This window comes from Stegastes partitus, unplaced genomic scaffold (assembly GCF_000690725.1).
Source record: "Stegastes partitus isolate 25-593 unplaced genomic scaffold, Stegastes_partitus-1.0.2 Scaffold275, whole genome shotgun sequence".
NCBI classification, from domain to species: Eukaryota; Metazoa; Chordata; class Actinopteri; family Pomacentridae; genus Stegastes; species Stegastes partitus.
Window position 1 is genome coordinate 471009 of NW_007578006.1, and position 15684 is coordinate 486692.

Below are 15684 nucleotides of genomic sequence, written 5' to 3' on the forward strand. Positions count from 1 at the left end.
TGTGACCAAGTAAAAATGAGTTGAAACACAGTTGCGGCAGTAATTAAGTGGTATACCACGAGCCAAAGTACCACTACTGTAATTTTCTGACTATTGAGCGCACGTGAATATAAGCCGCACTCACTAACTTTACAAGGAAAAACAAATTTGTACCTATATAGGCCGCACTTGTCTATGAACGGCAGGTGTCCACGTTGTAACATGAGATATCTACATAGAAAGATGTTACACAGAAAGAGTTTTTTAAAATTTATGATTAAATACGTACCGTAAATGCTTTTTCCGAACAGTGCCTGTAACATGACTGGTTAAAAAAATAAAAAATTACTTTGTCACACACTTCCTCGGTCTCTCGTTCGTCATCGCTCTCAATGCCACTTTCGTCTCGAGGCAAATTCGTAAAACTTGTAAAAACCCATAAATTAGCCGCATCATTGTTTAAGCCACAGTGTTCAAAGCATGTGATAAAAGTAGCGGCTTATAGTCCGGATATTACAGTAACCAGAGCTGCAGTGGTTGTCCACCTAACATCATACCCCAGACAGTGCTCTACTTGTAGAGTCTAGCTAAACACGGGGATAAGTTCGTCAGACTTCTTCAGGCACATGGGTTATCAAAGGAAATCAGAGTTTCTGTGACAGCTCAGACAATGTGAAGGATGTTGTGTAACCTTAACCTCTATGAACAGCATCCAAGAGGTGCTTACTCTTTGGCCAAATAATGCAAGATAAAACTTTGCTAAGTACTATTAAAAAAAAGCCTGATGAATATTGGGAGAACATTCTTTGGAGTTGAGCACGTTTGGCATGAGCCTGGCCAGGACGACCACAATGAATGCAAAGTCCTGACAGTGAAGCACAGAGGTGAAAGTGTAATGAAATGGGATTATGTAAGTGTAAAAGGTGTTTTGGATGTGAAATTTGTAGATGGCATCATAAATAGCTGTGGATTTGCCAAAATACCAGCTGACAAGATGACTCCCAGTCTGCAGAAGCTTGACAGAAGAGAAATACTCCAGCATGATAACAAAGCACATTGAAAAAAATCACAAGAGTGTCGAAAGAGAAAAAAAAAAAAGTGAGAACTATGACTTGACTAGAGTCCAGTAGAACACTTTTGGGGTATTTTAAAAAAGCAGGATAGATCAATACAACCATTCCAACAAACAGCAGCAGAAAAAAATATCCCTGAAGAAGAGCAGAGCATCTCTCCTGAAACTTAATGAAGGGGGAGAGCCCAATAACTTAAAAACAACAACAAAAAAGCAATTTGTCTGATGTGCAAAGAAAAAGGTGACGGCAAAAGTCATAAAATTTAATTAACAGAACTTAACAGAATAAACAACTATGTCATAAACGGTAAATTATGTATTGGACAATTCATTGTCAGCTATTTTTTTTTAAATCATGGCAGTCCTACTTGTAGCTGTGTTTTTTGTTTGGAAGGTATGTGGCTCTTTAGATGTTAAATGCTCCACTGTGCTCACCGGTTCCCTGATGGGACGTCTGCTGTTTGGTGTTCAGCAGGTTTTTATTGGTTTTTAGAGCTTTCTCACTGAAAATAATTACACGGTAAAGCTGACATGAGAGCAGTGCGAGTGAATCAGAACAGTTGTGGGCCCGAACATGAAAGGAATGGTCTTAAAAGTCTATGAAGAAGATGAAGAGCAGATGGGACTGCACAGTGGGTTGACAATTCCTCATGGATTTGTGACTTTAAGCAGCCTACTTTACACAAATGTAATCATGATAGCTGTGTTAGTATTAGAGAATGACAACAGGTCAGTTTTGATTGCAGTTCAATGTTCTGCTGACCCATCCATGGACCCCAATAATCAATTAGTGGACAGACGTTTTTCAAGCTACAAGTTCTTGGGAATCAAGGGATTTTTCCTTTTTGTGTTCTCATGTTATGAAAAATGAATATCTTTTGGGTTTTGACTGTTGATGAGACATGCAAACCATTTGAAAGCATCATCTTGGGCTTTACGAAAACAATTTTCAGTAGTGAAAATCTGTGTCTTTTGTCTTAAATTCTTGTTTTAAATGTTTTATCTCCCTGCCTCTCTTCTGTCACTGCCTCCTGATAGTTTTCTTGTCTTTTCCCGCACTTCCTATCCTCCAGCCCTTTCATCTCTCTCTTATTTATTTTCTTCATCCTGCTATTCCTTGACATCGTTCTCACTCTCTGTTACGTTTCCCCCCCATATCTACAACATAACCGTGTTAGTGGTGCATTGGTTCTGTCATAATCCTTCATTTCCAGCTAGTTACAGGGTGAGGCACCCTCAATATATTCCCCAGGGGAAGGAAAAAAAGAAGACACTGGGGGTGGGAAAAGCCATGGCATAAGAGCTGACAGCACATCTCTTTTCCCTGCCTGTGATCTGCCATTAAAGTTCAATTGAAGCTTTATGACATTTTCTCACCCACTCCTGCAACGCTGAACACTGGCCGACCACCCGCTGCTGCCTACACACATGCCCAGGACAGACAAGTCTGTGTATGAACATCCTCAACAGCGTGTAATTTATTTATTCACATCCATACCCATCGGCCAATTATGAGCTAACAAGCCAAAACGGGAGTAGGGATCCACTGTTTAGCCTGAAAGGTCACTCATCTCATGTGAGTCCCTGCAGCAGAAAGAGATATCTCTGTACGAACTGGCAGCTGCAGACATTTAAATTCTTGCCTGAAATTGATTACTATTGATTCGCGCAAAGTCCTGCTATTATCGCATTATAAGTCATCATTTAACCTTTCTTCGTGTGGCAGTTTGTAAATTTGTATTTAGGCATGTTTAAATGGCATCACTTTGATGATTACACTGTTAAAGGTCAGAGCGATGTGATGTGAGGGAGGCAGAGGGTGGACAGGGATGAACAGCTAAGAGAGGAAAAGGGGAGGAAGAGCAAAAGATGGATAAAATCTAAGAGAGAGTAAAGTTTAATCATCAGTCGTCTATTATCCAAAAAAAATACGAACCATAAGAAATGTTTTTTAACTGTTTTAATTTATTTTTTTTCTTACCAAAATTAATTTTACAGATTTTTCCTGTTTTGTTAAATTACAGATAATCAAAGAAACGGGTATTCATTTATATGTTAACCCTAAAAACAAGGTCAAAAGTGTAAATAACACATAAAAAAACATTGTTTTTTCAAATGTTCATTCATTCTTTCTATCTCTTTTTCACAAACTTACAGATTTCCCTGTTCTATTAAATTACAGATGGTAAAAATGTGTTTATTTACATGTTAACACTTTAAAAAACTAAGAAAAAGAAAAGAAAAGACCCAAAATAAGTAATCCCAACACCCAAAATCTGTATTTTTACAAATGGTAATTTCTTATTTTTTCTTTCTTCTTTATGTGATTTCACCATAGCATTAGATTATTTTCAATGGATTTAAATTAGCAAAAAAAAAGCTGTTATATACATTTTTTTTCAAAATGATGTATAAAAATCTTTCATTTTACAGATTTTCCCTGGGTGTTAAATTATAGTTAATATCTTGTAAAATCATCATTCATGTTTTTTTTGCAAAAAACAGGCCAGAATTGTGCATTAGCTCCACATTAAAACTCTGTATCGTTACAAATAGTTCTTTTACAATATGCAACCATGAAATTACACTCTTACCGTATTCAAATCTACTAAAAATTACATTTTTAGTAGATATTTGCTGTTATTTTCCCAGTTTTTACCTTTCTTCTAAAATATGTTTGCCACCTTTTCTTTTACAGTGCAGATGTTGCAGAATGAGATACAAAATTAGGTGATCTTGATGAAGAATAGTGAGATGGTTAAAAATAAAAGAAAAGGGAAGGCGTGAGGAGCAAGAGCGAGACAAAGGTAACTGAGTCCATGTTGTGTGGGCCTGCTGCTGATTCTGTAGTGAAGCTGAAGTCTAGAGGGAGGAGGGCGCGAGAAGGAGGCGAAAGAATGATGGACAGGAAGGATGAGGAAGAAAAAGGAAGATGATTAAAGGGGGAGGACACTGAGGAGGATTGTTAGGAAAAGGAAATAGTTGCACATGCACACACTTTGACTCAGTGCTGCTGTGGTGGTTGGTTGTGCTTCATCTCTTCTTCCACCCACATTTTTCTCCTTCGTGTATCTGCTGAACTCTCTAAGCTGCAGCCAATGCTGATAAAACCCTCTTGTTAACCTCAGCCCAATTTGTTTTTCACCGGAATGCAAAACGTCTGCGTGCAAGGAACTAGAAGTACATTTTGTCTGAACAAAACCAAATATAAAAGCGTAAAGGCGTACAAAAGTCAAAGGCAATTATAACAGGTAAAAGTAGAAAGAAGAAATTATATAATAAAACAGACCTGCTGGCAGAGCTAAAACCGCTAAGAGGCCTGTTATGTGACCCTAAAAGAATGACTTTAATGTAGATGTTATACTTCACCAGTGGACAGTCGTGGACGTTATGTGCAGACATTCTGGCTCAACGATCAAGTGTATTTACAGATTTTTGATGCACAGTTTTTTTTTTTTTAATGAATCAAAATGTAGTTTACCATTTTTTCTGCTATTTTACTAGATATTTTAACAAAACAGGAACATCTCTAAATTAACAGTTTAAAGTATTATCAACCATTTTTAAATCCCTATATACATCTTTTTTTCTCTTTTACCTCATATATATGAAACTTAATGTTGCTTTTGCAGATTTAAACGCTGTAAAAATGGTATAACTTTTCAGTCAAATGTTGTAAAACAACAGAAAAAACATTTTTTTAAATACCGATTTTTGATTATTTACAGCTTTGGGCCATTGATTTCCCAGTGAAAGTGTAAATTAATACTGTTTTCTGTGATTTTATTAGTTAGCTGTAATTTAACAAAATAGTAAATTGTTCAAAACAGTCAAAAAAAAAACTTTTTTAACAGCATAGGAAGTTTTTCTGTAAAGATTATATCTGTTTGTTTTGTTTGTGGTTATTTATTGTTATTTATGTTTGTATTTTTAGTTAAACATCTGCACAGCATTTACAGATGTTTCATGGGTTGTCTTAGTGTTGGTAGTGTAGAGGCTAAGCCAATGCTTTGAGCCACTGAGGGAATCCAAACGGGAAAACTTAATTGACGCGCTATATTACCAATGTTTAATGAATTAAAGTCACACTCATATTGCGCTATGATGCTCTTTATTTGTGATCCAAATCTTCTACAATACATATTTCCAACCAACATCGATACATATAGTAAATTTCAGCGTGTTGCTCAGCAGTCAAAAACTGGTTTGTCCCCTTTCGGTTGGAAACCCTGCCTAGACAGAAAGGTTCCTACCTTATATAGGCAAAGTTGACAATCAACACACATTAACGTGAGACATCAAATACAGAACAGCATTTCCTAATCTGCTCCTACAGGTAGTTAAAATTGACTAACATTATAATGTCACAAACAGGGAGCGATCAACAGAGTAGGTAATCAAACAGCAAATAAAAACACAAATAAGTGTTGCTACAATACCAAAACTGACTTTAATACAGTATCTAATTCAAAAAATACTGACACTATACCACAGTAAGAATCTGTAAATAATGGGTGGATGGATCATTGGTCTCAGCTAAATTAGCTCATCAAACTCTGATGGTTTGCTTACATGTCTGCCTGTCTGTCTGGAAGATGCTTTGCTAAGTTGAGCATGTTGGCTCTTTTAATCTGTGTTACATTTTTGTAATGACAGGCTTTTTTTTTGGCATCTGCTGACTCCCCCTTCCTCGCTGTCAGCTACATAGGTGAAATAATTCCACGTTTCGCTTCGTGCATCTGCCTCATCCACAAGCTGTGGATGGTCGGCATCAGTGCTTAGATTTACCGGCACGTCTTGGGGAGAAAGAAGCAGGTGCCACGGCCGGTGTGACTGCAGGAGCACACTCACTGCCCCGCTGTTACAAATTGACGTTAATCATCTGAATTGCTGCTCATCGCAAAACCTATATTGAGGTTCTATACTGATATTAAATTAGTGTCGTTTTCAACAGCAAGGCATCGCTACACTTTACATGCATCGTATACCGTCCAGCAATTGTCCAAATCCACGTTCTTTGAAAATTTGTGACCGTTTCCAAGCAACCTGTGCCGGCATGACAGTGTGTCCCATTCCTCCTTTTTCTACCACTTGGAGCCTTCGTGAACTCACACACTCAAACACCACAGCTGTGACGAGAGGGTTTGGTGCTTCGGCCTGAGAGTGCAGTTTGGGATCGGGCCACACTCTTCAACACGCTCTGCTTCTTGTTTACTGGCAGTGGTCGCAGGAGCTATTTGGTGCGCTGCTGCCAACAGCAGCTGTGAAAGGAGCTCCATGTCCGCTAACCCACGCGTATAAAAGGCACTTAAATCTCTGGAACTGGTATAAAAATAAAAGAAAATCACTCTGAGAGGACACAAGCAGTTAGAAAGGAGGATTTTCTTAAAATATAGTTGGGAAAAGTTTACAAATTGTAGGTTTTTAAGTAGTCATTTGCTTTTTTCCTGGACATTTTTATCCACTCTTTGAAGTAGAAGAACCTCAAAGAACCTTTTTTCAGTCAGACTGGTTTGTTGAGGAACCCCTGCAGCAGAAGTTACTCAACAAACCTCTCAGAAAGGGGCTTCAAAAGACTGATTTGTGGGCTTTGGGTTTTCATTTTGACACCTTTATTCCTATTTTTTTTACTCTAAAACATAAAAGAAACATTAGACAGTATTGTAGATATTCTGAAATATACTGGAGACTTTTCTAATTTTCACCCAAATCTGTCAGCAGAAAGTCAGACAAGATCTCAATTTGGCAAAATATTAGATTATACATGTGTTGTATTGCAATGTACACAATTTCAATAACGCTAGGTTTTAAAAGGGGGCTGCAGGGTGGCGCAGTTGGTAGCACTGTTGCCTTGCAGAAGGAAGGTTGCTGGTTCGCGTCCCAGTGGGGGCATCGGAATCTTTCTGCGTGGAGTTTGCATGTTCTCCCCGTGCAGCGTGGGTTCTCTCCGGGTTCTCCGGCTCCTCCCACAAGGTCCAAAAACATGTTGAGGTTAATTGGTGATTCTAAATGGTCCGTAGGTGTGAATGTGAGTGTGCTTGGTTGTCTCTAAGTGTGGCCCTGTGATAGACTGGTGACCTGTCCAGGGTGTCCCCTGCCTTCACGGTGTAAGCGGTGTATAGATAATGGATGGATGGATAGGTTTTAAAAGTAAAATGAGTAAAACAAAGTGGAAATGCAGGTCAAAGCATCAGTTATGCCTACGTCTCACTCTGCAAAAAAATAAAAAATCAGGACTCAAGGTTCCTCCAGGAACCTCTTCTCTTCTCTGAGCTTTCAAAGGTTCGTAAAGGAACTCATCAAACAAGTAGGGTTCCTTGAAGTTCTCCTAATTCTAAGAGCGTACAGTTCAGCTTCACTGTTTTCATCTTCCTGTGGTTTGGTTGCTGTGAACAGTGTTGAATGTGCTGAAATAGATTTGCAGTCATATTTGCTGAAACGCGCTGGCAGCAGAGGATGATAGATTTCCTTCTGTGAGATTTGCTCACACGATTAGTTGGTTTTCACTCCAGGGCAAAACTGCGTGCAGACAGCAGGAGTGTTTATCTGGAAAATGTCGCATGACATACATATCCTTAAACAAAAGCACTGAGCTTCATTTGTATGAACACATTGGCAGCAGGAGTGCACACGGAGAGAGGAACCACATTGCTTTGTTTCCAGCTGATTGCATCTGCTGAAGTTCACACCAGCCATTAGCCCTGAAACTTCGAGCCTTGTTGGTTTTTCTTTGCTCCCGGTGTTGCAAGAGCTAATGTGAAAGGAGCTGAATGAGTTTTACAAATGGCTGCTCCTCTCCCGGCTCCTCTCGTCACCCGCCCTGCTCCCCGGTTGTATAATTATCCCGTGTCGATAGCCCTGCACGGTGTCCTCCCTTTCCATCAGCCAGTCGTTCGCTCCGACAGTCAGCCGACCAGCAGCACAATCAGTCAGCAGGGCCCCTTTTCTTGATTTGTGGTTGTGCCATGTCAGCGTTATCTTCTGTCACTTTTGCCATCTTTCTCTAGAAATGTTAACCTGGTGGGAAATTAATTATTGACGCTGCTTGAAATTGTTTGTGTGTGTTTGCTTTAAATACCTCGCTCTTTAAATTACTCTTGACTCTCACACTCGTAGTGTTCTGGTGACTGATAGATTCAATTAGATCAGCGCACTCATAACAAACTCATCCTGGGCACGAGCACCTACTTGCAGCTTAAGTGAAAAAAAAAATCATTTTACTTACTAATTTTTGCTTGCAGCTGTTCCTGAATGCATACAGACTGTAGATCTCACAGCGTGTAGGAGGTGGACGTCCTGAGGGCTCGAACATGGAAACAAGTGAAGGCTATTTTTATAAGTGGGGTTGTGTGTATGTGTGCTGATAAATATTCATATTTGTTAGGGCCAGATTGAGTTTAAACAGTGAGAGCGGGGCCAGCTTTTTTGGAAAATGAGGACATTTTGGACAGATTTCTCTTCGGCAGACGGTGTTTTGAGGTTCAAGACTGCATTATTTCCACTGTTAATTAATCTGCAGATTATTTTCTCAATTAATCAATTAGTTGTTGGGTGAAAATAAGGTCGTTTGGGATTTCCCAAAGCCCAAGATGACGTCCTCAAATGTCTTGTTTTGTCCAAAGATATTCAGTTTACTGTCATAGAGAAGGTAAGAAATCTTGAAATATTCAGTGAGATTCATTTAATAGCTGGCAACTAATCAAGAATTGTTGAAGCTCTTTGCAAGAAGATTCAGCTCCCCTACATTACCTCTTTTGGGATCTTACGATGCAGGTTTGGTTTAATTCATCCCAGTTCTTCCACACTTGCCCTCATTCTCCAGCTGCTCACATAAACTGAATTAAAGAGTGATTCTCCCACATTTCAAAAGATTTCTTCTCACTTACTTATAGATTTGATCTCAGTTGCTCAGGCCTTTAGATACCCATCTTTGAATTGTTTTTTCCTTTCCATCAAAAGAGGCCTCCATCATTTAAGCATCATCAGACTCACAATTGACCGCAGAACCAGGAATAATTTGCTATTTATTACATAGCTTCTTTGAGAAAACCTGGTTCCTGCATTACCCAAAATGCAACTTACCTGTTGACAGTTCAGTTGGTTGTTATGCCAACAGTAGCTAGAATGGGTTGAGCTATATTAGCTATTTATTTGATTTGGCACAGTTCCCTCTGTGGCAACAAAAACATGGCAGTATGACCTGTAAACAGACTTTTAGGTATAAAATTAGTAAAATTCCCCTCCAAAGAAATATAACTTTATATATATGTGGCGCTGTTTTCTGTTAAAGGCATGTCCTTTGTTAACATTGTCACAATATGAAGCCTGTATTTTTCTGGATCAAATGTTTTTACTGTTGTGAACACCACAAATCAACTCCTATTCTTGACTTGCCATTGTATTGAGATTGCAGCAAAATCTCAAACCAAAACTGATGTTTCTAGAGCTGCTTGAGAATGTATGTTTTGTAATTATGGTGAACTGACTCTTTAAGGTTGCAGTTAGGTTTATGCTAATGCAGTGATCATGTTGTGTGTAGATGGTGGAGATGGGAAAGACTTGGGCGTGTGTAGGGGATCTGGAAATTCAAGGCAGTTCCTTTTTGTTCCTGTCACATTGTACATCACTGTGGACTAGCTTTTCACTGCACCTCTATGGAAACAGCACAAACCATTGCTAGAAGTGAAGGGAGTGCTCTGTGTAAACACAGCCTGCAGTTCAGCCCAATTGAGACAGAAAGTCCCTGAATTTGTGCCACATGACTGTTAGTCACAGCTGAGTCACTTATGGCTTGACCGTTGTGCCACGGACTGCAAAATAGTTTGTCTTTTTTATAGAATCTCATCACTGCAAGCGACATATTTTTGGTCAGTTTTTAAATGGCACATATTGATTTAAGTGAATTAAATGAAATGTCAGTAGTTTAAGCTCAGATTTGATTATTTTTCCCAATAGAACCACATTTCGTCCATGATTAGTTCCAGGACTGGCAGAAAGTTGAAAATCTGTTTTTATATATTCTGACTGATAAATGGTGTAATTTTGATGCCTTGTTAAAAAAAAAAAAGCTTACATGCTTTTCAAACTCGCTGACAGGTTTGGAGATTCAGAAGATTAAATGGCAGAATTTGGTTGATGTGAAGCATTTTATTTGCTTGAATTTTAAGGCACTTCTGTATTGTTATGTTAAATATATATCCAAGCTTTCAGAAACATATGAGAGTTAACAAGTTGGAATGTGGTGTTTAGAGTAAGTAAAGAAGACTTTGCATGTTGTTTTATATGTCATGTTGGTGACGGTTAACACAGTTGCAGAAGAATTCATGTGTGTGTGGTGACCTGAGCTTGAAGCATCAGTTAGTCAGTGTCCTCTTCATGCCTCCTTCATGAACTATAAGGGTGTGCTCAAAGTGGGTGAGCAGCACAGCTTCGGATGGATGCACAAAAACACCCACATTTCAGGCTTTGTTGTTGACATGTTTGCATTTGCGTACTGTAGAATGCGTGAATAACTAATCAAAGGCTTGTGCGTGTCTTTGCGGTGGTGCATGAGCAAGCGCACATCCATAATGAATGTTACCTCGCTGTATTGTGATAATAAACCTCAGTATCCCTCTGTGCGCCTGACACAGATTTTTATGAGTCATTTCTAATGGGACTTCAGGAAGCTGCTTGAATTGGCTGTAATACAAAGATGCAGGAAACAGGTCTGCTTTAATATGGAAACACAAAAGGACAATAACGTACTGCCCACACGGGTTTCCATCTCTACTTGAACTGTCTCTCACTGCTCTTCTCGAGCTCATTTTCACATAAAACCTTGAAAAGAGTCTGAGTGCGTGCAGACTTGCGAGCATATTTTATTCCCATCCTCTCCATTTAATCTGACTACTTACACATGAACACGCAGACTCTGGGTCTCTGCGGCTTCTTATTGCACATGCTGTCACACTTTCACAGCTCTCAGTAATTGTTCAGTTGCCCTGCTTCTCCTCCTCTTTTTACCTTGCTGATATCGCTCCGTCGCTATATTTCCACCTCCTCCTGTGTACACTGGATGTGCAGGGACCTTTGTCTTTATGGATAGATTTCCTGCTTGGCACGGAGCCTGAGACAACTCTCTAATCTAATAAAGAGCGTAATCAGGCCACTACGCCACAGCTGGAGTGTTTCACCTGAGTGTGAGCCCCAGAGGCAGAGTGCGCTGAAGGGTTATGGTCGAACGGGGACCGGCTTGTATATAGACCTCTGTTTTCCGTCTGTTCCATTATTGTCAGTGCATCAGCTGTAGTGCGTTTGCATGTTTGTGCGTCAGGCATCTGTTGTGTGTGGACGCTCAAGTCCGTAGGCTGAGTCAAGAGCGCAGCACCAAAGGCGGCCTCTTTGTGGCTCAGTAGGAGCTTCAGATCTGGGTGGGAGGTGGAGGTTTGGGGTGCACCGCTCAGTCTTCTTCCCTCCTGACCACTCAAAGCGAAACCAGACCAAAGCCCTCGGCTCCCTGCAGGAGATACAGCGTCTCTCTGTGGAGGCTGAACGCTCTCAGAGCCCATTCTGACTCCCTGCTCGTCCTCCTCCTCTGCCTCCTGCTGCTATTTTTCTCTGCTTCTGAAAGTCTGCAGCTCCACAAATGCTTATCAGTGCAACATCAAACCTTTATTTTGTAATGACAGAATATTATTCCACATGAGGAAAATGGCTAACCCCGTACCGACTGCTGTAATGACAGTTGAGCGTATTAAAGAAGAGCTCTCAAATTGGGGCGTTCAGTGTTTTTTGGTTGGAAATATTTAACTTACTAACTGCTGTCTGATGAATTTTAGTTGTGGTGAATATAAACCCTACAGAGGACATCAAATAACACAGTTTTTGTTGGATTAAATATAGCTTGTGTGGGTTTAGATAACATTAGCCTGATCACGGTGGCTCTGAATCCCTCTCACTTAGATTTGTGCCAGTTGAATCGACATCTTTCGCTAAAGTCTGTCTTCTCAGGCTTTTTTCTCAGAAACTGCTTCCTCTTACTCCATTTTTCCTGCTATTTCCCCTCGTCTCCTCCCTGCCTCCCTAGAGAGATAATTCTTGCAGTTAAACATTATTCACAGTTTCTTTTGACAGAATTCATGTTCCACATTTTGTATCCTTTCGTGTCTTAGTTTTGTCGTACATTCGCTGAAGTCAGTTTCATTAGATGTTCCTCATTCTTCACCAAAACCCCAGAAAAAACATCCTCACAGACTTGGTTTTCAGATGTGATCCGTCTTTCGTACAGAAAAAAATCTAATGCTAGTTTGGTTTTTTTGTTTTTTTAAAGTATACCTTGTTTCTGATATTGGTTACAAATGGAGAACTCTGTTTAAATAGCTTGCATTTTCACTGCAAATAGGAAGAATCTTGGGCATCTTTTTTGTTTTTTTAAACAATATCTTGAAATAAGATGATGCTAAATACTTAATTATTTTTACTTATCTGGTGGGGCACTAATCAGAAACTAAACGGAAATGTTCAAAAATGTAAATGAGGAGCAGGTTGAAGTATCTGTCCCTTTTGTGTGGTTTCTAATTTAAAGAGTCATTTAAAATGCAGTATTTCCTTGGATATGATTCTGTTTGCGTGTTGGTCAAGCTACACCTTCAGTGTAGGTGTGAGGCCTTATGGACCTTTTTCACAGCAGACGTTTGACATCACTTGTGTTAATAGGAAAAGCACAGGTGTGCTCTGTTCAAGTGTCCCGGTAAGCCATGACACTGTGACCTTGTACCAGCATGCACAATACCAGCACTGTGAAACTGAAGCAGTGAAATGAAATTCAACCATCATTTATTTTCATGTGAGCTGCTTTTGCTACCGCGCAACATTGAAATGTCCCAATACAAGCTGCAGTGATGTCGAGGTTACCCAGTTTTGTTTATCATCAAAAACAAAAGTAGTTTCTATTCAGCTTTTGTCTTTTTGTTGCATTTCTCCCTTTCACGCTCTGCAGAGCCTCAACAGAGCCACAAGCTGCATCAGTTACATATCACTTAACTGTAGATCTGCATCTCACTGAGCTAATGATGACATAACAAACAGTTGAAGAGGATTCGAAACACAGTGGCTTATTTCTTCTCTTGGAAATTGCTCAACTCCCTCATTTCATGCAAAGGTGTCCTCTGCTTTCTGCCTCATGGTGCCTGTAATGGTTTCACATTAGTGTCTTTGTCTGGATAAACCTGGCTGACCGCCCATTCAGATGAAGTGCATAAAAATAATATCTTGATATGCCTCTCTGTGGTTTTTAAATATTTATTGGACCTAATGGTTTAACCCTCTGAGTCCCAAACAGTTTCTGGGTGTTTGTGACTCCTGTCAGATTTTAACTGAATGTGAGCTCATTTTTCACTGCAGTTTCAAATCCTGCACCTCTTTGGAAACAGAACAACCATAGCTAGAAGTAGAGAGAAACCAAACATGTGTTCTGTGTAGTATGGCACAGGTATAATGTCATTAAAATGTATTTCTTGACAAATTACTTTACAAAAATAAAATGAAAAAAGGAATCAATGTACAACCTTTATCCAATTGCACACTATTGTCAATTGCACCAGTATTGGGAGGGAAAAACCAAGACATTTGAAGACATCATCTGGTTAACACTGATCAACATTTTGTACCATTTTCTGACATTTTCTGAACCAAACAACTCATCAATCAATCAATCAATCCATGCTGTCATGAAAATCCTTTTATTTTAGATAAATAAGACGTCAGGAATTTATTTTTGCCTTTTGTTCAGTGATGCTTGTAATAGGAAACTATTGGAGGAAGGTTGGCTCGAGATTTGAGCCACCTGTTGCTCAGGGAGAAATTAAAAAAAAAAAAAAGTCATAATTTTCATCCACACAGCTCAGGAAGCGTTACATTATGTATGACTCGATACTCATTCCCTGCTGTTTGGAACTTTTGTGAGAAGAGAAAGGGTTCATTTCAGGCAGGAGAAGATGGAACGCTACAGTCTGCCTTCGCAGAGTTGATAAGCAAATGGATCTCATAGGCTGCTAATGGGGAACAGAATTAGTTTGACATCGGCTGGATGAATGAGATGGAGCCACACGAGATCCCTTCTAATGCAGTGTAATGGCTGATATGTGATTAGACATAAGCATGTGTTTCAGCATGAATCTTTGGATAGATGGTGGAAAGCTTGAGAAGCTTGAATCTATTGAGCTATGAAGATATATTTTTAGATATTGGCAAATATCTACTGGCACCAAATGAACTTTAAAGGCCTAATTTGTAATTTTTGTGACCATGTAAATCGGCTTTTGATTAGAAACGAAATCGTTCTGCTTTTTCTGTCCTCGCTTCCCGATTCCACACTCGTGTTTTTCTTTGATACCGGAGTGACCCTCAAGTTTGGTTTCCATGGTCTGCTTTAAAGGGAATAGTTGGAGATTTCGAGATGTGCTTTTATTTGCTTTGTTAGTTTTTGTACAGATTAAACAAACCAGATGTGTTATGTTAATTCGAGGGCTTCAGAGGTGCCAGTAAATGCAGGTTGTTTTCTGTAGACAGAGTCAGGCCAGCTGCTTACCTCTGCTTTCAGTCTTTATGCTCGCTAACTGGATGTAGTGTGTTTACTATGCAGATATCAGAGTGGTATCAAAATATTGAGCTGTTCCTTCAAGCTCAAGCGTTATATGTGCCTGTATATGTACATGGGTATGTGTGTGAACTTAGAAATGCGCAAAAGTCAAGGTTTTCTCTGCCCTTAGGTTCTAATTCAATAATAACTTGCTAATCACTCGACCTGTGGTTCTAATTACAAGTGTCATTAAGTGCTCCTTGTTTCTAATCAGCTGATGGGTGGAGAGGTGGGGAGAGTGTTGATACTGCTCCTTTTAACCTTGAATTGTGCAACAACAACCTTTACATGGTCCAATCCAGTTTTCACCAATGTTGCCAATAAAAGAAATACAGATTTCATTAGTTTCACCGTTTGTTTTTTTAAAGAATGATAAAGAATAATATTTATTGTTTCAAGCTGTTTTAAATAATTCCTGATTGTGTTTGTTTCAGGGGAAGGAGACGGCAGAGGAGGAGGATGAAGTCGCTGTGGGGATGGAGAAAGGCTTCATGGATGAATTCTTCGAACAGGTTTGTCTCTTCTCACACGCCTGATGTGTCCTTCTCCGTCTCCGTCAGTCACTGTTCTCCATTCAAGCATCAGCAGGTTTATAGTAGGCTAATAATTTGCCATCTTAAATTAAAGTCCAGCTTATTTGCTCCACTACAGTCTGCCCGGGTATCATTCCTCTGCTGATATTGAATCTAATCGTGCTGGTTTTTCAAATCACTGTAATCAATTTCATGCTGTTTGTCTTCTCTGGGGAGCATTGCTATGATTTATAACTATTGATGTTGTTGCTGGTGTGGCATGGATCGTTGTGTATTTTATTTCATTTGAAAAGGCCTCTATTGATTCAACACGTCCAGCTCTGACTAACAGCTCTGGTCATTTCGCTTTTTTTTTTTTTCTTTCTTCCCCTATAGCCTTTTCGCTTGTACATGACAGATAGTACATGCACAGAGCCTGCGTATGACTGCATCTGTGCATGCATTTGGGAGTGTTTTTTCCTGTACATGCTGTGCACATG

The 15684-nt window shown here is 39.5% G+C and overlaps 1 protein-coding gene across 1 annotated transcript in view; it reads left to right on the forward strand.

The window, feature by feature from the left end:
- The first annotated feature begins 13514 nt into the window (after positions 1-13514).
- LOC103357831 (syntaxin-1A) overlaps positions 13515-15684 on the forward strand; it is a 54225-nt gene continuing 52055 nt past the window's right edge. The window contains exons 1-2 of the mRNA XM_008282551.1: positions 13515-13523; positions 15107-15184. Of these exons, the coding sequence (XP_008280773.1) occupies positions 13515-13523; positions 15107-15184 (87 nt within the window). The remainder of the gene's footprint in view (positions 13524-15106; positions 15185-15684) is intronic.